Here is a 22851-nt window from a genome sequence, read left to right as displayed (position 1 = left end):
TTCCGCGGGCTTTCGATTAATCGGCCCGAAGTCGCGATGAGCCTAGCGCTCCGCAACCTGCAGCGGGCGGTGCCCCTGCGGCGCGCGCTGCTGCGCCAGAGGCTGCAGGCGGTGCGCGGGGCCCTGGGCGTGCAGGCCTTCGACCTGGGCGTTGTCTGCGTCGACAACCGGAAGATTCAGCAGATGAACAGAGTCTACCGAGAGCAAGACACCCCGACCGACGTACTCTCCTTCCCCTTTCACGAGGTAAAGGCTGCCCACCGGTTCACATCCGGCCTACCTTCCGCTGTGAATTCCGTTAATTACACCACAGACAGGATTGTCAGTGTTGCTCCGAAAATTTCAAATACACACGGAAGTAGGGAGTAAGATGTGACCGTCGCTACAGATCAGAGCCTATCGCTGAAGGAGGGAGGGTGATCCCCGCCCTCCTCGTAACAGTGAATTAAAGAGAAAGCGCTTCTGCAGTTTTAAGTGTGGTTCAGTAATGGATATGTACGGGTTGAAAATGTTAAATAACTCTGAAAATAAAAGGACAGAGTGGGCAAATATTTTAAACAAATATGTGCTGTCTATCAGATTATAAGGATTTCCCTGTAGCTCAAACGGTAAAGAATCTGCCTGCGATGCAGGAGACCAGGGTTCCATCCCTGGGTCGGGAAGATCCCCTGGGAGGAGGCACGGCAACCCTCCAGTATTCTTGCCTGAAGAATCCCATGGACCAAGGAGCCTGGTAGGCTACAGTCCATGGGGTCAAAAAGAGTTGGACACGACTGAGCAACTAACACACGCATCAGGTTATTACCTATGTTATGTGAATGACTCATTCGAGACTTCCTGCGTTGTTAGTGGCCACATAAATTGGGGCAGCCCTTTTGGAAAGCAGTCTGGCAATTTACCTGAAGTAAATCTTGTTAACTGTTTAATCCACTAGGATCACACTAGTGATAAATAGGAAATAATTGAAAGGAAATAAATTTAAAGAGGAAAGAGAGTTAAATGTTCAACATGTAATATAAAAATATATTAAAGTGTCCATTTATTTTCCGTAAAAAGAAATAAAAATATTTGACTGACTTAGTGTGAACAGCCCTCAGCTGAATGGACTGGTCTTTTATGTGGGAACATGTGATCAGTATCAAAACTGGGAAGAACAGAAATGTAAACTTGTATCAATGTGGTGATTTAGCTCCTAGATGTTTTGGAGCTGGGTAGCTGTGCATTAGGAAGGATGAAAGAAATGGAAATAATTATTTTGACAGTGTGGGAACATCTTAAGTCAGTCCTGTGCAGTGTCTCTGTCACAGTCCCTGATTTGTCTGCCTTGGGACTAGCAACACCGGGTCTTTCAGGGTGAAACCTGTGGGCCTGTGGCCAGTTAGAGTTCTGAGGTCATGTTCTGCAAATGTGTATTTCCTCATTTTCAGAATCTGAAAGCAGGTGAAATCCCCCAGCCCGACTTTCCAGATGACTATAATTTAGGAGACATTTTCCTGGGCGTGGAGTTTATCCTCCAGCAGTGCAAGAAAGATGAAGATTACTATGACATCCTGACTGTAAGTGGGATGCGGAAATGACAAATCCTCATGGGCAAAGCAGAGGCCGATGTCCTTCATCCAGGCCACGAGAAGAGGTTGTGGAGGTGACATGGACATCCACACCATAAGCCTTGGGTAGGACAAGGGTTCCTGGGAGAAACCCGCAGGCAGGGGCCATGCCCTCTCACCACACCTCAGAGAGGAGAGCCTGGGGAATGGGTCTGTGCCCCCGAGGCAGTGTTGGGTGAGGGGAGGGGACACTCCTGGGAGGAGGGAGCCCTAGGAGTGGCCTGATTCTTAGCTTTGCCTCTGGAGATGAGCAGGCTGCCTTTAGCCAGCTCAGAGCAGCTGAAGGAGCTTCTTACTGAACTGCTAGAAGCAGGCAGGATTCCAGCCTCCAGGACCTTCAAATCTGTCTCCTCCCCTGATGCCATGAAGGATGGCAGGATGGCGGGAGTGTTCTGAAAAGCGGTGTGCGATTGAGTTGTGTTTCACTGTCCCCATGGATTCAGTGGAGGTGTCTCCCTTTGCCCGCACCCTAAAGTATCATCTTTGGGGAATCCTAGTGCTTCCGAGACTTAAAGTGGAACTTCCCAGCGAGACGCCCTGTGCTCAGGCATCGGGGTTGCTGACAAGACGAGGGTGTGCTTTCTCCTTGCAAGTGGTGAGAACCGCAGTATAGACAGCACCGCTTAGCACCGGTCTCAACTCCAGGATCTCCATGACTAGCGTCGTGTGCCCCGGGGGGGCTCTGGGCTTGGGTCACCTGTGGACACTGTCCGCTCCCCAATACCTTCTGAGAAGTCTGTTACCCACAGTGGAGGACCAGCCTGCACACTTAGGGCCCTCAGTTCCCTGGCACTGGGCCAGGCCAAGCCACTCTCCTCCCAGCTGGCACCCACCTGCATGGCAACGCTGGGTCCCTCCCTTTCCCCTGCCCTGGTTCTCCATATCGCCACAGCTCCCCGCCCCCGCCCCCCCACCCCCCCCCCCCCCGACTCCAGAGGCGATCCTGATCTTCACACCCCACTACAGGGACCTGACCTACTCCTGCTAACCAGACCCCTCACCGTGACCTCACCACCTGCCCACAGCCCTGCCTGGGCCCAGAGGAGGCTTCCTCACCTCCCACTGGGCATCCACCAGCCCTCCCTGACTTTTTTCTCCTTCTCCTCCTCCGCCACCGCCACCACCACCCTGGCTCATGGCTTGGTACTGACCACCCTCTGAGGCAGCTTCTTAATTGTTCTGACAGGTGACTGCCACCCACGGGCTCTGTCACCTGCTGGGCTTCACACACAGCACGGAGGCCGAATGGCAGAAGGTAGGAGCCCTGCCCTGTCTGCAGCACAGGGGCACGCATTGCAGCCCAGGCCCCAGAAACCAGGCTGTGCGACCTGCCCCCTGCTGTCCAGTGTGAAAACCAAAGGGAGAAATGCAGCAAAATGAGGAGTTGATAGCGCCCACTTTATAAAAGAGACTGTTTGTTTTAAATACTAGACTCCCTAAATGCTGGTAACTGCATTATTCATTCACTGCTGAAAGGTCCGAGGAGAGACGCTGCTATGAATTTCATAAAATCCCAAAATGACTTAAAATCTTTATGAGAGTTATTGTGATGATATTTGTCAGTTGGAAACAGGATTGGGGACATTCGAGTATCTGATCCAGACCTATTATGTGGTGGTTGTTTCCTCAAAGACTACCTCAAAGACTATTTACTCAGTTTATAAAGGTCTGTGTTGGTATAGAACCATAATTGCATTTTATTAACTCAAATTATGTTCATAATCAAATAGGCTCTCTGAACTGCATAGAAAAACATTTTTTGAAAATTAACAAAATGGTCCTGGTACGGTTGGCCTCCCCATGCCCTTCCGAGGCTCCTGGGTCCACGCCAGCCACACCCTGACTCTGTCCCACACCCCCAACCCTGCTGAAGCCCCCTCATCCCCCCCTCAGCCCTGCTGCCCTCCACACCAACAGCATCTCAGGGATGCTCCAGGGCGGTTTCCCAGCAGCCCACCCTTTCCCCCAGGAGGGGCTGTCCTCACACACCCGCTCCCAGGCTTTGGGGCAGGTCACCCAGTCTGACCCCTTCTTCAAACCCCGAGGTAGGCCCTCCCCTCCTCTTCATACCCAAGACCACCAACTCAGCCCCAGCCCCCCACCCCCTGCCCCTGCTGGCTCCAAGGCTCCCACCAGGAGCGCCTCTGTCCTAGGGCTGCCCACCTCAGGCTGTGTGGGAGGCCACAGGCCTCGCAGAGAGCCCTCAGGGCCAGGGGAGGCTAGGCCTCTGGGCCAGTCCAAAGCTGGTTTCCACCCCTCTCTTTCAGATGTACCAGAAGGAGAAGCAGGTTCTCCAGGAGCTGAACAAGCACATGGGGACCAGGCTGCAGCCCCTGAGCAGAGGCCTCTTCTGACGAAGGTGACGGAGAGTGGCTGGAAGGTGGCCCCAGAGATCAGGACTCCCCCACACTGAGGGTGTCTGTGGCCACTGCTGCCCTGTGGGGCAATTTCCACTCCTTTCTTTGTTTAGGACACAGTTCGTCTGCTGTTTCCAGTGTTGTAAATAAAATAGTTCTCCGCTCTCAGATCATGCAGAGGTGGGGCATGGGAACCGCCCCTTCCCCGGGGCTCTGCTCTTGGCATAGGGGCATCTCTCCCATCTCAGGACAGATCAAAGAGCCCAGATGGGTGTGCCCTCCCTTGAAATCCTGTTGGATTCAGTCCCACCCAGCCCCCACAGGAGCAAGATGGCTGCAAGGCCAGCCAACCCACTCCCACCCCAGGGGACCCTCAGCTCTTCTTTGGCCATCACCTGCCCTAGCCCTTCAGTCCCCAGTTCAAGCATTTGCTCGTAGGTCATTCCTGAGTCCTCTGCCATGACACCCGCATGGCAGAGCTCTGACTGCCACATCCCATCCTCCTGTCGGACAGCGCCCTTCTGTCAGTTCTGTTCAGTGCTGCCTTCTGAACAGTCAAGTAAACCCAGGGGTCACCCAGAGCCTTCTCCAGAGCTGTGCCTAAGCTCTGACCTCGCAAGTGGGGCAGATGTGGAGGGGGTGGGCACTGAGCCAACTCAGGGCCTCGACCTCAGGCCCCAGCACTCACCATGGTGCCACAGACTCTCCATTCGCCTGGAGCTCCAGACGAGTCAGGGCAACAAAACACGGCCTCTTGGAGATTCTAAAACTCAGAAAACTATGATTCTAAGAACTTGGTTTCTCCCATACGTTGATTTTAAAAACATGAAAACGCATTTCCCATTGGATTTGCTTCCTATGCCTGGACTTCCACTGGCTCCTGGGGACACGGGTCTGTCATTTTCCTGAGCTGCTGGCTGCATGTGACCTGCTTGTAATCATTAAGCTTATTCTCAGTTTAGAGTTTAACATGGCAGAGACCAAAGATAAGCCCCCAGAGCTCTCTGCTCTCTGGGCCCTTTGAAGGGACTGAAGGGTCCTGAGACCCGCCAGTCCTGCCGGCAAGTGTTCGGAGGCTCTTCACCTGCCACTAGAGCCAGCCCCCCCAGGACCTCTGGTCGTGTCTGGACACTTGCTGGGGCTGGAGGAGGGTCCAGATTTACAGGGTGATGCAGTGAGCAGCTTTCCAGGGTTGGATGGTGTGTCCCTCCCGCATGCCTACCCTGGCAGCCCATAGCAGTGGCCCCCGGGTCCGGCTACCTGGTACCAGGTTCCAAGGGACCTGGGTGTGCCTTGACCCTCCACGTGGACAGTGTCCACGCATACAGCACAGCCATCCTGTGTTTCTCTCACTGGCGACCCTCCCCATTGGCATCCCCTCCTCCAGATGGGCAACTGCTCGCATCTTGTTGCCCATTTTCTACTGGTTCTTCCTTTTTTCTTATTAATTAGGTGTTTTAACATGTGGTTGTGAACAGCCCTTGAATTTTAGTACAGAATTTGAGCAAGTGTCCTGACCTGAATCTGAGAGAAGGCCACCCCATGGTCCATCAGCAGCCAGGCCATCTGCTGGCCACAGGGCCAGCAGCTTGGTTCTGTTTCATTCCACTGGTTGCCCACACCCTCCACCCTCCTCACCCAGACACATGCTGCCTGGTCCCAGTTCAGTTCAGTTCAGTTGTTCAGTTGTGTCCGACTCTTTGCGACCCCATGGACTGCAGCATGCCAGACCTCCCTGTCCATCACCAACTCCCAGAGCTTGCTCACACTTATGTCCATCCAGTTGGTGATACCATCCAAACATCTTATCCTCTGTCATCCCGTTCTCCTCCTGCCTTCAATCTTTCCCAGCATCAAGGTCTTTTCCAGGGAGTCAGTTCTTCCCATCAGATGGCCAAAGTATTGGAGCTTCAGCATCAGTCCTTCCAATGAACATTCAGGACTGATTTCCTTCAGGATTAACTGGTTGCATCTCCTTGCTGTCCAAGGGACTCTCAAGAGTCTTCTCCAGCACCACAGTTGAAAAGCATCAATTCTTCGGTGCTCAGCCTTCTTCATGGTCCAGCTCCCACATCCACACATGCCCCGTCCTAGAGCTGCCTGCACATCCAGTGTCGCCTGAGCAGAGCCCCTGCTCCAGGTGTTGCCTGGGTTCCCAACCCTTTACTGTCCTGGGTGTGTTCTAGAGTCACCTCCCAGCCTCCAGGCCCTGAAGGCACCTTAGAGTTATGCCAGGTCCACAGGGCACAGACAGTGCCTCCTGCTTCATGGTCCTTGGCATCTTGGTGAGGGGAGGCCCACCAGCACCCCCACCAGGGCACTTGTGGGCAAAACCATTAAAATTTCCTCACAACACTTCTACCACTAACTGCTAGGAGCCAGTGCAGCCCCCCACAAGTGAAGGGCTCAGGCCCACAAGTTCAGTTCAGTTCAGTTGCTCAGTCATGTCTGACTCTTTGTGACCCCATGGGCTACAGCACTCCAGGCTTCCCTGTCCATCACCAATACCTGGAGCTTGTTCAAACTCATGTCCATTGAGTCAGTGATGCCATCCAACCATCTCACATCCTCTGTAATCCTCTTCTGCCTTCAATCTTTCCCAGCATCAGAGTCTTTTCCAATGAGACAGCTCTTTGAATCAGGTGGCCAAAGTTTTGGAGCTTCAGCTTCAGCATCAGTCCTTCCTAATTTCCTTTAGGACTGGCTAGTTTGATCTCCTTGCAGTCCAAGGGACTCTCAAGAGTCTTCTCCAACACCACAGTTCAAAAGCATCAGTTCTTTGGTGCTCAGCTTTCTTTGTAGTCCAACTCTCACATCCATATGTGACTACAGGAAAAACCATAGCTTTGACTAGACAGACCTTTGTGAGCAAAGTAACATCTCTGCTTTTTAACATGCTGTCTAGGTTTGTCATAGCTTTTCTTCCAAGGAGCAAGTGTCTTTTAATTTCACGGCTGCAGTCACTGTCTGCAGTGATTTTGAAGCCCAAGAAAATAAAGTCTGTCACTGTTTCCTGGCCATCTATTTGCCGTGAAGTGATGGGACCAGATGCCATGATCTTAGTTTTTTTTGAATGTTGAGTTTTAAGTCATGACATGATCTTAGTTTTTTGAATTTTGAGTTTTAAGCCAACTTTTTTTTCACTCCTCTTTCACTTTCATCAAGAGGCTCTTTAGTTCTTCACTTTCTGCCATAAGGCTGGGGTCATCTGCGTATCTGAGGTTATTGATATTTCTCCCATCTCCCATGGACTCCCATGGACATCTCCCAGGTCCAACGAGTTGATGATGCTATCCAACCATCTTATATGGCCTCCCTACTGAGGCTATGAACCCTCTCAAGACTTCCCTGGTGGGCCAGCGGCTAAGACTCCGAGCTCCCAATGCAGGGAGCCCAGGTTTGATCCCTGGTCAGGGAACTAGATCCCACATGTTGCAGCTAGAACTTGGTGCAGCCAAACAAATAAAAATAAATATATTTTTTCAAATGCCTCCCACTCTAGACCAGGATACTCAGTGTCCAAATTCAACAGAATCAGTGGTTCCCATAACCCTCCCCATCCCCTGGGTTCAGTAATTTGCTAGAATGGTCACAGAACTCAGGGAACACTGCTTTATTGTAAAGAACACAGATGAACAGTCAGCTGGAGACGTGCATGGGGTGAACACAGGAGCTTCTGTCCCCTTGGAGCGGGGTGTGCACCACCTCCCAGATGTTCACCAGCCCAATCTTCTAGTGGATTTATGGAGGTTCTATAACTGAGGCATTGATGGATTCAGTCATTGGCCATTGGTGATTGACTAAACCTCCAGTCTCCGCTCCCTCAGGTTGGAGGTGGGGCTTAAGTGCCAACCTCCAATCAGGGTGGGCTCCTCGGACAACCAGCCCCCATCCTCCTGAAGCCCTCCAGGGGCCCAGAGTCACCTCATTAGCATAATCTCCAGAATTACGAAGGTTTTAGGAGCTGTGTTCCAGGAACCAGGGCAAAACCAAATACACATTTCTTACTATGCCGCAGTATCACACCACGCAAAGCCCCCACCTGTGGACCCCAGCACCACCTCCCTGGCAGGCCCACCCCACTTCCAGGGCCTACTGAGACTTCTTCAGCTGCCCCGGATTGGCCAACTCATGAGGGTGCTCTCACCCCATGTCCTCAACGTTGACCTCCCTTCCCAGAGGCCCTCCCAGTGATGGCCTTGCCACATTCTCACAGCACTGGACTCTCCCAGATGCAGGAACATATTCCCTTCATCCCGGTTGACCCACCAAGGCCAGGTGTGTGGTGACAGAAAACATGCATGTTAGTCTTCACACCGTCCCCCGCCCCCGCTCCTGACATAGGGATCCTGAAACCTTCATAAATTCCCACGTGATGATGAGGTGACTCTGGGTGGCTCCTGGATGAGTCTGGTTGCTGGGAAGACCAAGCCAGGATTAGAGCCTCGGGACTTCCCTGGAGTAGGAAGGGGGCTGGAGATGGAGTGACCAGTGGTCAGGCCCGTGTGAGGAAGACTCCATACCATCCCAGCCTAAGGTGCAGGGGGTCCAGGTTGGCAGACGCATCCAGGCTGGGAGGTGACGCACCCCATTGCTCGGGGACACAGGTGAGCCCTGGATTTGTGACTGGCGTCTGAAGTGGGGATAGTCCTAGGAGACTGAGCCCTTGACCTGAGGGATCTGACCCCATCTCCAGGCAGGTGGTATCAGAATTGAGCTGAATTGCAGGACACCCAACCAGGACCACAGGGACCTGCTTGTTGTGGGCAAACCCCACACACATTTGGTGACAGAAGTGAAATGTCCTACGTGACAGCAGGGGAGACTCACAGGAGAGGCAGACACCTGAGGGAAGGGCTGGGTTTTCCCTGACTCCAAAGGCAAATGAAACAGATTGTCCAGTTTCCTAGGCCAACCAAAGATGACGAGCTGCTGTCAAACCTCTTCCCTCTATTGAGTTAACAATTATGTTGAGAAGTAAAACCAAAGTGAAAAGCCGTGTGAGAAAATGTCAACATGAATGGGAACCCCATCATGGTCCAGTAATGAGGACTCAGCACTTTGACTGCTGAGGGCTCAGGTTAGCTTCCTGGTTGGGGAGCTGAGATTCCACAAACCGTGGTGAATTTTTTTTTAAAAGAAAATGTCAACGTGAAAATACAGAAATTGGGTCAGACCTTTAATGGCACATTGAACAAGGTGTGCAGACATCGGGACACACTGCACCCAGGCCCTTGGCGCTCTCGCCACTGGGGAGCTGCCTGGGGTGCAGTCAGCCCAGCAGCGGAGCCTGCGTGCAGCTGGAGGGCAATTCCAAGGTCATCTCTTCCTCTGAGGAGCCTTCTGGCGACTGCCAGTTCCAAAGACGCAGACCCGAGCAGAGCTCCTGCTCTGTGTGGAACTTGAGGAAAGAGGTAACATCCCCAAAGGGGCCAATGCAAACATGTATAATGCTTGCAAAGGGCATTTACATAGAAATGATATTAAAGCATCCAGGAAGTGCAATTCCACCAGAAAAATATAAAAGAGCCAAAAATGGAGTAGAGGTATCGTGTCCCATTGGGAGACTCCAGACTGGCTCATATGGGGGAGAATCCCCTCAACCAGCTTTAGCGCTTCACTTCAGGGGGAGAGATTGCTCCAGCCAGCCTGCGGCCCTGCCCTCACCAGATGCCCTGCCCTCACCCAGACACCCTGCCTTCACCCAGACACCCTCACCCAAATACCCTGCCCTCACCCAGACACCCTGCCTTTACCCAGATACCCTGCCCTCACCTAGACGCCCTGCCCAGACACCCTGCCCTCACCTAGACATGTTGCCCTCACCCAGACACGCTGCCCTCACCCAGATGCCTTGACCCAGACACCCGCCCTCACCCAGACACGCTGCCCTCACCCAGACATGCTGCCCTCACCCAGATGCCCTGCCCACACCAGACGCCCTTCCCTCACCCAGTCAGGCTGCTCTCACCAGACACCCTGCCCTCACCTAGACATGCTGCCCTCACCAGACACCCTGCCCTCACCAGACGACCTGCCCAGACACCCTGCCATCACCAGACACTCTGCCGTCACCCAGATGCCCTCCCCCAGACGCCCTTCCCTCACCCAGGAACACCCTGCCCTCGCCCAGGCATGCTAGGCACACATCCTGCCACAGCGCCTTCCCCGGGCACCACATGTGTGACTGTGTTCATGGCATTTGTGTGGCTGAACCCATCGGCCTTTTCTCTCCTGGCTCCTGAGCCCCGTTTCCTGGTCACATCCCCGTGTCCCTGGTGATCCTCACAGCCCCGGGTCCAGGGGCCTCAGCTGCCCCACCACCCGGGAGAACAGGGCCTGTTGCTTACCTGAGCCCACCATGAGGTCACGGGCCTGGCGCCTGTGCCGGCAGGACCCCACTGGACGCCATCCTGAGGGGAAGGAGGGTGTCTGCTACTGCCCTGGTCTGGCTCAAAGACGCCACGTTCACCTGTGTCTCACCACCAGGCCTCGGTGGGGCCCTCAGAGCTGGATTTATCCTGGGCTCTCCCAGGGCCACCCCTGCTGGGCAAGACAAACGACCCCCGCCTCAGGCTGCTCCCCTGGGAGGATGGCATGGGGCCCACACTCAGCCATGGCAACCAGGACCGAGACTGCCGTGGTTACCTCCCCAGCCCGCCCCTGTCCCTCAGGAGCTGGTAAGGCCTCCGCAGACTCCCGCTGCAGCCACCGGCCCAACAGAAGGCAAGCAGGAGTGACCCAGGCCCTGGGGTCCTCCCGCCTTGCACCGCCTCCCGGTGCTCCCCCCGGAGCCCGGCCCAGACTTACGTGCTGAGGGTGGCCGCAGAAGGGCCGGTCATGTGCTGCGCGGTGCCGGGCAGGAAGCTGGCGGCAGGCGGGAGAGCAGCGGCAGAGACCAGCAGGGGCCACACGGAGTAACCCAGAGGGGAGCCAGGCGCAGGCATGGCCCGCAGCAGCGCTGGAGGTGCGCAGCGGTGGTGGTGGCGGACGGAGGGTGGCTTCTGGGTGGCCGGGCGGGCGCGCCGTGCATCCGCAGCAGGACACACAGCAGAGTGTTTCAGCGAGGACGCCCGCTGCGCCCCGGCCCCCTCCCTCCACATGGGCCCTGACTCAGGATGCGGTCAGGGTCAGAAGTGGTGGGCAGGGGCGGACCAGTCTCCCACAGAGCTCATGTGCCTGGACGGCACAACCTGTCCTCCTCCCCTGGGGTTGCCCTGGGGAGCACCGGGGGCTTCAGGCAGGAAACACAGACCTGGAGCCAGAAACACATGAGTTTCTGGAGGCGAAGCCACCAGGTCCTCTGGTCTTGGCCTGGGCATGGAGCCTACCTGTGGGGTGAGGTGCGGCTGGGTGGGCGCGAGTGCTGGCGGGGGCAGGGCTCTGAGCATCAAGGCCTGCATGAGGACCTGATGCACCTGCGCGTTCTGCATCAGCATCATCTCCACCACCTCTGTGGGGGGCGGGGCGGGGGGCACGGAGGGCTGGTCACTCAAGTGGGCGGCCGCGACCCTGCCGCTCCTGGAATGGGGCGCTGCCTGTGGATCTGCGGGTCCCATGCAGCCCCTCCTGCTACTGGACTCCTCATGTGCACTTGGCATATGGAAACTTAGTTTCTCGACTAGGGATCAAACCCACACCCTCTGCAGCAGAAGGGTGGAGTTTTAACCACTGAACAGCCAGGGAATTCCCCACAGTTTTAAAAATTAATTAATCATTTATTAAATTAATTTTTTTAAGAAAAGCATCTGGAGATGGGGCAATTATCTTGGATTATCTAGGTGGTCCTGATGTTGTGAGAAAATAACTATCACCCTACACTTGAATATCCAGCAACAACACTCATGTTTAAGAACAGGGGGACATCAGAAGAAAGTGAATGCTGAGGGAGCTTGGGAGCCTTACTGCAAGGCCTTGTAAAAGACTGTCCCCAGATGACAGATGGGGACCTCAGGGGTCATCTCCCCAGATGACAGATGCAGTCTCCCCAGATGATAGATGGGGACTCCAGGGGACAGTCTGAGACACAATGAAGGGTGGTTAATTCAAAGTACTTCTGTATGATGATATACCAGTGTTTCTGAGAAGATTTTCTAAAAGGAAGAACTGGCATGGAGAACAGTCATGAGAAGTCGGGGCAGAGTGGATGCTACAGAAACTGAGTTTAACTTCATATGAAATAGCCCAAGACTTCTCCAAAGTGGTTATTAGAGTACTTTCGAGATTTCCTATTTTTACATTCCGTATTTGATTGAGTTGGGATTTGTTTTGGTACAAAGAGTAGGGTAAGGAACGTGACTTTACTTTTCTGAATAGCTAGCTACTTACTTGTCAGGAATCCTCTGGCCTTTATTAATTCCTGAATATTCAGGAGTTAAGAGGAGAGGCACGCCTTTCCCTTTCCGGGGGCTGAGGAATCCAGGCATTTCTTTGTTAGTTTCTCATTATGGTGATAAGTACCCTCTTCTCTCTTTAATAGGGATCGCCTTGTGTTTTGTAAATCTGGGATTTTAATCTTTATCTTTGCTGAAAATAACTACCTTGTAAGACAGTATATATGCGCACGCCATGTTAATTAAAACACCTTTGCTCCATCGGAGCTTTGGTCCCCATGTCTTTCTTTCTTTCTCTTCCTCTCTTTCTCTTTCTCTCTCTATTCCTGGCTGATTCCCTGGAGTGCAAAAGCCGACTGTGTAACCCAGGGAATATTAGCCTCTTTCCTTCTTTCATTTTCTCATCGTCGACTCCAGACCACCAAGTTCCAGTCCATTAAAGGACCAACACTTACTGTTTCATTTTTACCAATGATTTTAAATGCACTTTTTTAAGGCACACAGATACTTGCATGCATGCAGTACGCACATATACACACACACAGTGTACTGGCTTCCCCTCCAGGGCCTGATAGTCACTAAAGTTCATCTGGAAAAACTGAGGAGGGTGGTGAGGAGAGGCCGGTGCGTGGTTCTCCCTGCACTTGCAGGGCACCTTCCTGTGGGTCTCGGTGTGAGCGGCCCCCCTGAGGAGCTGCAGACTGGCATGGGCCATGTAGCATGTACATGGTGGAGCTATGTCACCAGGACAGGGCTGAGAACATTCATCAGGTGATTCCATACATAGGTCTGCCTCCAGACTCTCATCACTGCCCGTCGTTAGGGAACCGCAAACTACAACCACAGTGACCGACCACCCCCGCCACTAACCTCCATCCCCAGTAAGTGACCACCACCCCCACTAACTCACTATCACCCTCACAACTAACCATCACCCCCACTAACTGACCGCCACCCCTGCTAACCACCCCCACTAACTGACCACCACAGTGACTGACCACCACCCTTACTAACTGACCACCACCCCCACTAACTGATAATCACAGTGACCGACCACCACCCCAGCTAACTGACCACCACCCCCACTAACTGACCACCACCCCTGCTAACCACCCCCACTAACTGACCACCACAGTGACTGACCACCACCCTTACTAACTGACCACCACCCCCGCTAACTGATAATCACAGTGACCGACCACCACCCCAGCTAACTGACCACCACCCCTGCTAACTGACCACCACCCCCGCTAACTGACCGCTACAGTGACCGACCACCACCCCCACAAACTGACCACACCACGTGCAGGAGATGATGTGACAAACCAGACCTCTCACAGGCAGCACTTTTAAGCACACGCTTGCCACACTTCAGCTGCTCCAGTCCTAGGTATGTACCCAGGAGACATAAACACTCAGACTCAAATGTGAATGTCCAGGGAGTTGTGTGGTGATACCCAACAACCCCAGCTCCATCATCAGGTGAAAGGATCGCAAATGTGTTCATCCACGGGGAGGACTGTCACTTGGCAATTTCAAGGAGCCATGGTTTGCTGCACCCAACCAGAGTGATGAGTCTGAGAGCAGTGCTGCTGAGTGAAAGAAGTCGCCCAGAAAGTGCACACTGGGTGATTCTGCTCAGACCGAACAGAGGAGACACAGATCAATGCCTAGTGGCAAAGCAGGCAGGATGGCGGGAGTCAGGGCCTGAGCTGGTGCCCATGTCACCACCTTGATTTAGTGATGGGTTCACAGGCATGTACAGGTGTCAGGACTGTCAGATTGTACACTTTAACCACATGCAATTTAGCCTATGTCACCTCAGTAGAGCTGTTCTGAAATAAAGATATTCAAAAGTTATTTAAAGAGAAAAAGCAGTTTAACCAATGATTTGAGAAGCTAATCATGAAACGAGTTGGTACTGTGAGCCCAATTCTTTCCGTTCTGACTCCAGTCCCTTCCCTCAGGGATATCCATCAGTTAGGATTTTTCAAAGTAAAATTATTTTCATGTTGGTAAATGTATAGCTTCCATCGAGTAGCAAAAACAATGGCCCTAAATCAGAGGTCTCCAGCTGGTTTCATGGAAGACAATTTTTCCACAGGCTGGGGTCAAGGGGAATGGTTTCAGGATGATTCCAGTACTACATTTATTTTATGCTTTATTTCTATTATTATTACATTGTGATATATAATGAAAGAATTGTTCAACTCACCATAATGCAGAATCAGATCATCAGGCATTAGATTCTCGCAAGGAGCACACAACCTAGATCCCTCGAGCACACGGTTCACAGTAGGGTTACCACTAATCTGAGAATCTAATGCCATTGCTGCTCTGACAAGAGGCAGAGTGCAGGCAGTAAGGTGAGTAATGGGCAGCAGCTGTAAATACAGATGACGCTTCGCTCACTATCCTGCCGCTCACCTCCTGCTCTGCAGCTTGGTTCCTAACAGACTACAGACCAGTACTGGTCCACAGCCCGAGTGTTAAGGACACCTGCCCTACATGACTACCCTGCTTACAAAAGTATTTCTTCTTTCAGTAGAGAATTTCATAAACCCATGACAACATCCCGAAGGAGGGCAACGGAGTGGCCACAAGACTGGACAAGGTCAGTTTTCATTCCAATTTCAAAAAAAGGCAATGCCAAAGAATATTCAAACTACTGCACAACTGCACTCATCTCACATGCTAGCAAAGTAATGCTCAAAATTCTTTAAGCAAGGCTTCAACAGTGAACTTCCTGATGTTCAGGCTAGATTTAGAAAAGGCAGAGGAACCAGAGATCAAATTGCCAACATTGCTGGATCATCAAAAAAGCAAGAGAGTTCCAGGAAAACATCTACTTCTGCCTTATTGACTATGCCAAAGCCTTTGACTGTGTGAATCACAACACAATCTGGAAAATTCTTAAAGAGATGGGAATACCAGACCATCTGACCTGCCTTCTGAGAAATCAGTATGCAAGTCAAGAAGCAACTTTAGAACCAGACGTGGAACAACAGACTGATTCCAAATTGGGAAAGAAGTATGTCAAGCTGTATATTGTCACCCTTCTTATTTAAGTTCTATGCAGAGTACATCATGTGAAATGCCAGGCTGGATAAAGCTAAAGCTGAAATCAAGATTGCCAGGAGAAATATCAATAACCTCAGATATGCAGATAACACCACCCTTCTTGGCAGAAAGCAAAGAGGAACTAAAGAGCCTCTTGATGAAGGTGAAAGAGGAGAATGAAAAAGCTGGCTTCCAACTCAACACTCAAAAAACAAAGATCATGGCATCCAGTCCCATCACTTCATACAAATAGAGGGGGAAGCAATGGAAATAGTGATAGACTTTATTTCCTTGGGCTCCAAAATCACTCGGACGGTGATTGCAGCCATGAAATTAAAAGACACTTGCTCCTTGAAAGAAAAGCTATGACCAACCAGACAGCATATTAAAAAGCAGAGACATTACTTTGCCAACAAAGGTCTGTATGACCAAAGCTATGGTTTTTCCAGTAGTCATGTACAGATGTGAGAGTTAGACCATAAAGAAAGCTGAGCACTGAAGAATTGGTGCTTTTGAACTGTGGTGTTGGAGAAGACTCTTGAGAGTCCCTTGGACTTCAAGGAGATCAAACCAGTCAATGCTAAAGGAAATCAGTCCTGAATAGTCATTAGAAGGACTGATGCTGAAGGTGAAGCTCCAATACTTTGGCCACCTGATGCAAAGAACTGACTCACTGGAAAAGACCCTGATGCTGGGAAAGATTGAAGACAGGAGGAGAAAGGGACGACAGTGGATGAGATGGTTGGATGGCATCACCGACTCAATGGACATGGGTTTATGCAAACTCTGGGAGATGGCGAAGGGCAGGGAAACCTGGCGTGCTGTAATCCATGGGGTCACAAAGAGTTGGACAAGACTAAGTGACTGAACAACAACAAGACAACACTCGTTGTGGACACTTACCTTCCTTGATGCTTCCTGACCGCTGGGTAGGGAAGGCCGGGGGAGGGGGGATCTGTGCAATGAGTGGCTGCTGAGGCAGCTGCTGGATGATGGTGGCAGGAGGTGGGGGGGCCTGGAAGAGCCAGACAGTCCATTATCTGAATGTGCCCTGGGAATAGTGACCTACAGCACCACCCACCACCTGCCATCCAGACATCCACCATCCATCCATCCATCCATCCATCCATCCATGGGAGACTTTAGGCGAGAAACCCTAGAGATTAAACAAGTGTCCAATTAGATAAATACTTGCATCTGGGTATCACTTAGGACATAGCACGTCATGGACTGAATGTTTATTCCCCGCTCAAATTCACATGTTGAAACCCTAAGCTCCAAACTGACTGCATTTGGAGATGGGGCCTGTGAGGAGGTGATAAAGGTAAACAGAGCATAAGGGTGGGGCTTTAGGTTGATAGGCCTGGTGCCCTTGGTAAGAGGAAGAGACACCAGACTCTCTCTGCCCCATGAGACACCACGAGAAGGCTGCCAATCCCTAGCCAGGAGGCCATGCTCAGGGAACCAGGTTGGCTGGCACCTCCATCCAAGACATCCAGCATCTGGGCAGTGATAAGGGAAATGTCTGACATTTAAGCGCAAAGACTGTGGGGCATTAATATTTTACAACGGAGCCCAAGCTGAGCGAAAGATGGCATGTCGTTTTCTAATGTTTCCCACATTTCCTGGTGTCAGTGGGCTAAGCTCATCCCTGTGTCCATTACTTCTGCTTTAATAGAGGCATCCAAGGAGCTTGGCATGGAAACACCCTCTGGCTTCTCTCCTGAGTTAACACAAACGCACCACAGTTCAGAGCATGCACTAGGTGTTTATTCCCACTTTAATCCTCTTCTGAATGCACCGGGCCCTGCCCTGTCCCCTCTCCCTCGGTTCACAGAAAGGATGGCATAGACAGGGTTGGCAAACTTCCTGCAAAGGGCCTGATGGGGTATTGTTCCCACTTTGTGGCCACACAGCTTCAGTTGTAAGTGTTCACCTCTGCTGCTGCAGTTGGAAGGCAGCCCCAGACTGGTAAGCCAACAGAGCTGATCTGGTGAAACTTCACTTAAGCACCCAGAGATGCACATTTCGTATCCTCTTTGTGTGTTACCAGACCCCTCGGCTAGCAGGTTACGCACACACAGGTGGCAGGCAGCTTTGGCGTCCTCACAGCCCACCACCTGAAGCAGACTGGAGAGGCAGCCTGAGTGGCCGATGGCACCTCACCCCAGGGTCTCTGGAAAACCCATCCCAACCACTGTGGATCCTGCTTGCTCTGTGGTGTCACCGGAGTCCAGGCTGAGACACCCAAGCATGACTGGGGTAAGGAGTTGCAGTAAGTGTGAGCACTCTGGGAACTGGGCGAGCCTCCTGCACCAACACCCCTCTCCCACCGTTCCTGGCAGAGGTTCCAGGGGCAGGAAATTGGGGAAGACACAGACAGTGCTGGGGCCAGGGCTCTGGGTGTTCCGCTGGACAGATCCCTCTCCCTTCCCTCTGCACGGGCAGCCAGGGCCCCCCAGGGGATAAACGTCCTCCAGGTCACGACCCGGCCCACTGGCACCATCGGTCTCCTTGGCCAGCCCATCCAGAACCTTCTCCGCTCAGCCTTGGCCACCTCCTGCCTTGTCATCTCCTCCTCGCAAGGCCACAGCCCTTGCCTGTCATCTACTCATGCTCTCAACCCCTGAGGCCACAGCCCGCCGGGACCAGCTGCTGCCCCTCCGTCCTCTGGGCACCACATGTCCTGATACAATCCCTTCTGCTTAAGGAAGAGTGGCTTTCTGTTGCCATATGCAGGGGTGAGCCTCTCAGGAGTGGGTGTGCACTCACCTTTCAATGCACCTTAAAATTCTGCCTGGAGACCAGGGGCCCAAGCTTCCTCTGGTAATTAGGAAATTTTGGAAAAGAGCTGACACACTTCTTCCCCAAATTCAGGCCCAGCCAGTGCGGAATCTCCCCATACTTCCGCTCCTGCTGCAGAAGTTAGCACCTGGAGCTGAGCCGGGACCCCAGCCTCCACCTGTAATGAGGAGATAACCACCCCTCCACACACAGCCAGTGCTTCGGGCACCTGTGAGGCCTGATGATACAGGACATGTTTGTCCCAACAGGGCTGGATACAGACTGCAGACGCTGTGGCCGCTGAGCCGATGGCCCCTTCAGCGCACTTCCCTAAACTGCTTAGGGTGCAAGTGTGGAGTGACCGACATCTCTGCTCAGGCGAGAGGTCTCTGGGCACACGGTACCCTCCCCATTAGTTCTGCCCCCCAGGTTCCCCCAAGGCAGACGTACCAGGTGTTGGATGATCCGTGGTGGGTCTAGGGCAGGTGGGGCTGGGGGGACAGCGGGGTGGACGCCCACAGGAGGCGCCTCTGGGGGCAGCACTGACCCATGGGCTCCTCCGTGCGGTTCCCTGTGGTGACGAACCTGGGAAGCCTCTTCCAAGAGGCGCTGCTCCTGCAACGCCAAAGCAGAGCCATGGCCACTCGGTGGGGGTGTGTCCCGGCCCTCACTCTGCCTGGCAGAGCAGTGCCAGCGCACAGGTGTGTGACCCCAGTCAGAAGCAGCCAGCTCCCAATACCACCAACCACTGCCCTGCGCCCGGCCCCCTCCTGCCCCCACCAGGGCCCAGCATGCATCTGAGCTGGGACTGCAGCCAGACTCTGGAGGCAAAGCCCTTCACGTGGTGCACACAGGAGAAATTAACCAAAGATGACTTTTCTCCAGCCAGTAGTGAAAATGAAAGTTGCTCAGTCGTTTCTGACTCTTTGCGACCCCGTGGACTATACCGTCCAGGGAATTCTCCAGGCCAGAATACTGGAGTGGGTAGCCTTTCCCTTCTCCAGGGGATCTTCTCAACCCAGGGATCAAATCCACATCTCCCTCATTGCAGGCGTATTCTTTACCAAGTGAGCCACAAGGGAAGCCCAAGAATACTGGAGTGGGTAGCCTATCTCTTTTCCAGTGGATCTTCCTGACCCAGGAATTGAACCGGGGTCTCCTGCTTTGCAGGCGGATTCTTTACCGACTTAGCTATGAGGGAAGCCAGTAGAGGATACTCTGTCTCTCCAGCACGCTTCCAGTGCAGAGCAGTAAGTTTATCACAGCGGCCGTGTGGACCCAAACACCCTCCTCCCCCCACATGTCATTCCCTGCAACAAGTGTGTCTGTTTGGACAAAGCCCTGGGCATCTTGGTATCCCACTTCCTGGAACCAGACCCTTCATGGGGCATTTCTACTTCTGATCATATGCAGCCAGAGCAGGTTTTCTCAGCAAGTAGCCCCTGTGAGAGCCCAGACTATAGGAAGCAGGCGAGTTCTCTCTCCTGTGGAGTCCATGGTCCACCAGTTGCCCACCGCCACGTCACAAACATCAGAAGCAGTGTGGGTGCAGGACCCCCACCACAACCCCACCCTCACTCCCATACCCTACCCCCCCCCCCCCCCCCCCCAGTGCTTGTTCTGAGCACCAGCAGCAGCTTCAGCTGCACAGAGCTCTGGTGAAGACGCCCCATGTCCACACGGCCTACCCAGAGTCTCTGCAGAAGGTCCTTCCTCATCCTCAGAGCGCTCCTCAGGGCAGCCTCTGGCCCGTCCTCATCTCCTGGAGGGAAGTGCAGGCTTCAGGGCTCAGCACCACATCCCAGCCTTTCCTGCCTCCAGGACCTGCCTGTCCCAGAGGAGGAGGGAGGTGCCTGCGGGCAGAGCTCAGGGGCCACCCCAAGGGGGTTATGTGGGCAACAGTAGGGGGCGTTCAGGAAGCTGAGTCTTCGAGTTGGGGTCAGGAGTCTCCACTCCCCCCAGGAGTCCCCATTCCACCCCCAAGAATCCTGACTCCCCCCCCAGGAGTCACCACTCCCCCTCCCCCAGGAGCCCCCACTCCCCCCCAGGAGTCTCTACTCCCCCAGGAGTCCCCATTCCCCCCCCAAGGAGTCCCCACTCTCCTCCCTAGGAGTCCCCACTCCCCCAGGAGTCCAAACTCCCTCCCCAGATGTCTCTACTCTCCCCCCCAGGAGCCCCCACTGCCCCCCAGGATTCTCCTCTCCCCCAGGAGGCCCCACTCCTCCCCAAGGAGTCCCCACTTCCCCCTAGGAGTCCCCATTCCCCCCACCCACCAGGTGTCCCCACTCCCCTGGCCCATTTGTAGTGTTCCATGTCTGTTATGGAAGAGAAAATGGCAACCCACTCCAGTATTCTGGCCTGGAAAATCCCATGGACAGAGGAGCCTGGTGGACCACAGTTCATGGAGTCGCAGAGTCGGACACGACTGAGCGACTGAGCGCAGCACATGCCTGTGCTTGCCCTTGGTCATGTGAACTGATTTGAGATCTCCTATCTGGATTTCAGCCCTGGGCTCTGTCTGTTGCCCTCGGGAACTGCCTGGAACTCCGCAGCACAAGGAGCTTCACCACGTAGTGAAGAACAAGCAGTGTCTCCCCAGCACCTTGCCCAGATGTCCCTGAGCCCAGAACCCCATGCCAGGGAAGGTGGCCCTTCCCCTGGTTCCTGTGGCCTGAGCATCTGACCACCAGACAGGTTGGGGATGTGGAGACATCTGGTCTGGGCACCTGAGGATGGGCAGGTGGATGTGGATGGCTGGGCCCCATATACCCCCCACCCCAGAGCAAGCTCGGAGCAACATGGTCTGATGCAGGCGAGGGTGATTCTGATCTGAGCAAGGCAGTGGGGCTGGTTCTCTACCCTCTCTGCCTCCCTCTTCTCATCTGCAGATGGAGTGATGAATGTGCCCTCCTGGATGTGCAGACAGAAGTGATACGATACGAGGGTGCATGTGTGTGTGCGTTTAAGACATAATCAAGGCCTTTCTGCTCTGAAAGTGAAGTTTAGAGGACAGTCTGGCCATACCTGGAGGTGGGTCTGGGGCCCACACAGCGCCAAGCAGCCCAGGCTCTTACCTGGCATGACATGGGGGTCCTCAGAAGCCCCCTCCACATCCTCACGCTCTTGCTCTAGTTTCTGTGAGGAGAGAGAGGGACGAGCATGGGGGCTCCAGGCACAGGCTCCTCCGTATGAGGGGCCGGGCCAGGAACAAGTGCCCAGATGACTGACTGGTGCCAGGTGGGGCCCTGTGGTCACACTTTCCATATAACGCACACATGCTCCACCTTGAAACCTATGGGCCCCTTCAGGCAGCTTTCTGAAGAGTTTGACCAGGCCAGCCCTGTGTCCTGACTGCTCTGATGCCCCAGCTGAGCCCAGGGCTGAGCAGTTATAATCCAGACCAGTCCTGGGGTGATCCCTGCTGCCCTCTCTGGACAGCCCAGGGGGGCAGAAGGCAAGCATTGGTGGGCAGAAGAACAGAGCAGGCAGGTGAGGGGTTGGAGGGGGGCATTGAAAGGATCATGCAGACCCTCAGAGGAGGAGAAGACCGGCCTGAGGAGCGTACACAGGCTACCTGCCCCATGCCCTGCTGAGAGGCCACAGTAGGCTGGGTCTGTCTTTCCTAAAATTTGGAAGCTGGGAGGCTACGAGAGAGCTTTGGGAGCCCTGGAAGTGCTCCATCCTGTGGGTGCAGGCCTGCCTCCCAGCTGCAGAAACTTCCAGAAGACCCTACTTGGTTCCATTCAAACACAAAGAAGAACCAAGAAACCACAGCTCTTCACTACAAGGCTAGGACCACCCAGAAGTGCTTTGCTTTGGAAGTGGGCGTGACAGGTGTAATCTTACCTGCCAAAGCTGTGCTCTGTAACAAGCTGTTAAAAGCACAAGTGCCCAGCTGTCTTACCTTCTCAAGGAGTTTCAGGGTTAGTCGGGTCAGTTGATCTGCCACTGAGGAGTCCAGCATCCCGGGGCCACAGGAGGGGACACTGCGGGCCCACCCCCTCCCTGCTCGGTTCCCTCTGGAAGAATTGCTCAGCTAGAGAGAAGCAGCCCCATCCTGGGGTCACTGAAGGACTCCCTTGCTGGACGTGACGTATATCCCAGAGACTGGTCTCCACGGCCAGCTGGCTGGCCTCAGGAGGGCGTGTAGGAGGTGGCCCTGCACCATGGATGCAGAGTGTCCAGAGTCAACAGGCCGGCATCACCGCAACAGTTGCTAGGCACTGCAGACGCAAGGAGGCCCCCGGTTGCCAGGTTTCTGCTGAGAGTCCTTCCCAGGCCTACCCCGGTCCCCATGAGGGGTTACCTATAAACACTGCTGATTCACAGGTGTGGCTGGGCTGGGATCCTCAGGAAGGAGAGATCAGGCAGACGTTGGGGCCAGAGGGGCAGAGCACAGGGGAGGGGCATGGGTCCCTGGGGGGAGGACAGTCCAGAACCCCCAGGACAGAGCCCAGAGGGGTGAGGTGGGGCAATGCACCACAGGGGTCTGCCACCCCAACTCCCAGTTGATTATGGCCTTCAGAAGGCCAGCAAGACCCTAGCCCCTCTTAGGGATCCTCCCCACCAGATGGACCCCTAGAGGTCACGGTGTGACCACCCCACCCCTCCACTGCAGACTTCAGGAAACTCTAGGTGGCAAAAAGGTGACACCAGGGAGCCTGCCAATGAGGCGCCTAGGTGCTTCCTGGTGGGGTCTTGAGGTGGGCC

The 22851-nt window shown here is 53.9% G+C and overlaps 3 protein-coding genes across 4 annotated transcripts in view; 1 reads left to right on the top strand and 2 right to left on the bottom strand.

Moving 5' to 3' along the window:
- The window catches only part of MCM3AP (minichromosome maintenance complex component 3 associated protein), a 41448-nt gene extending 41043 nt beyond the window's left edge, over positions 1 to 405 (bottom strand). The window contains exon 1 of the mRNA XM_061167393.1: positions 281 to 405. The gene's annotated coding sequence lies outside the window, so the exon portion shown is untranslated. The remainder of the gene's footprint in view (positions 1 to 280) is intronic.
- On the top strand, positions 25 to 4132 carry YBEY (ybeY metalloendoribonuclease). Of its 2 annotated transcripts, none has more exons than XR_009697024.1 (4): positions 25 to 246; positions 1428 to 1673; positions 2794 to 2862; positions 3875 to 3941. XR_009697024.1 is itself a non-coding variant. In XM_061167397.1 (4 exons), the coding sequence occupies exons 1-4, from the start codon at positions 37 to 39 to the stop codon at positions 3959 to 3961; spliced, it is 495 nt and encodes a 164-aa protein (XP_061023380.1). In that variant the 5' UTR covers positions 25 to 36; the 3' UTR covers positions 3962 to 4132. The 2 variants fall into 2 exon arrangements, 1 of the variants encoding a protein (XP_061023380.1); XM_061167397.1 differs by having other exon boundaries at positions 1428 to 1556; positions 3875 to 4132.
- Positions 4133 to 10394: 6262 nt separating this feature from the next.
- On the bottom strand, positions 10395 to 22105 carry C19H21orf58 (chromosome 19 C21orf58 homolog). The gene is made up of 8 exons (XM_061168044.1): positions 22046 to 22105; positions 21216 to 21276; positions 19733 to 19903; positions 18592 to 18962; positions 16261 to 16372; positions 11296 to 11417; positions 10775 to 10968; positions 10395 to 10507 (listed from the first exon to the last, which is right to left on the bottom strand). The coding sequence occupies exons 1-8, from the start codon at positions 22103 to 22105 to the stop codon at positions 10444 to 10446; spliced, it is 1155 nt and encodes a 384-aa protein (XP_061024027.1). The 3' UTR covers positions 10395 to 10443.
- Between the last annotated feature and the right edge of the window lie 746 nt (positions 22106 to 22851).

Source organism: Dama dama, chromosome 19 (genome assembly GCF_033118175.1).
Source record: "Dama dama isolate Ldn47 chromosome 19, ASM3311817v1, whole genome shotgun sequence".
Taxonomy (NCBI): Eukaryota; Metazoa; Chordata; class Mammalia; order Artiodactyla; family Cervidae; genus Dama; species Dama dama.
This window is presented reverse-complemented; position numbering and strand designations above follow the sequence as displayed.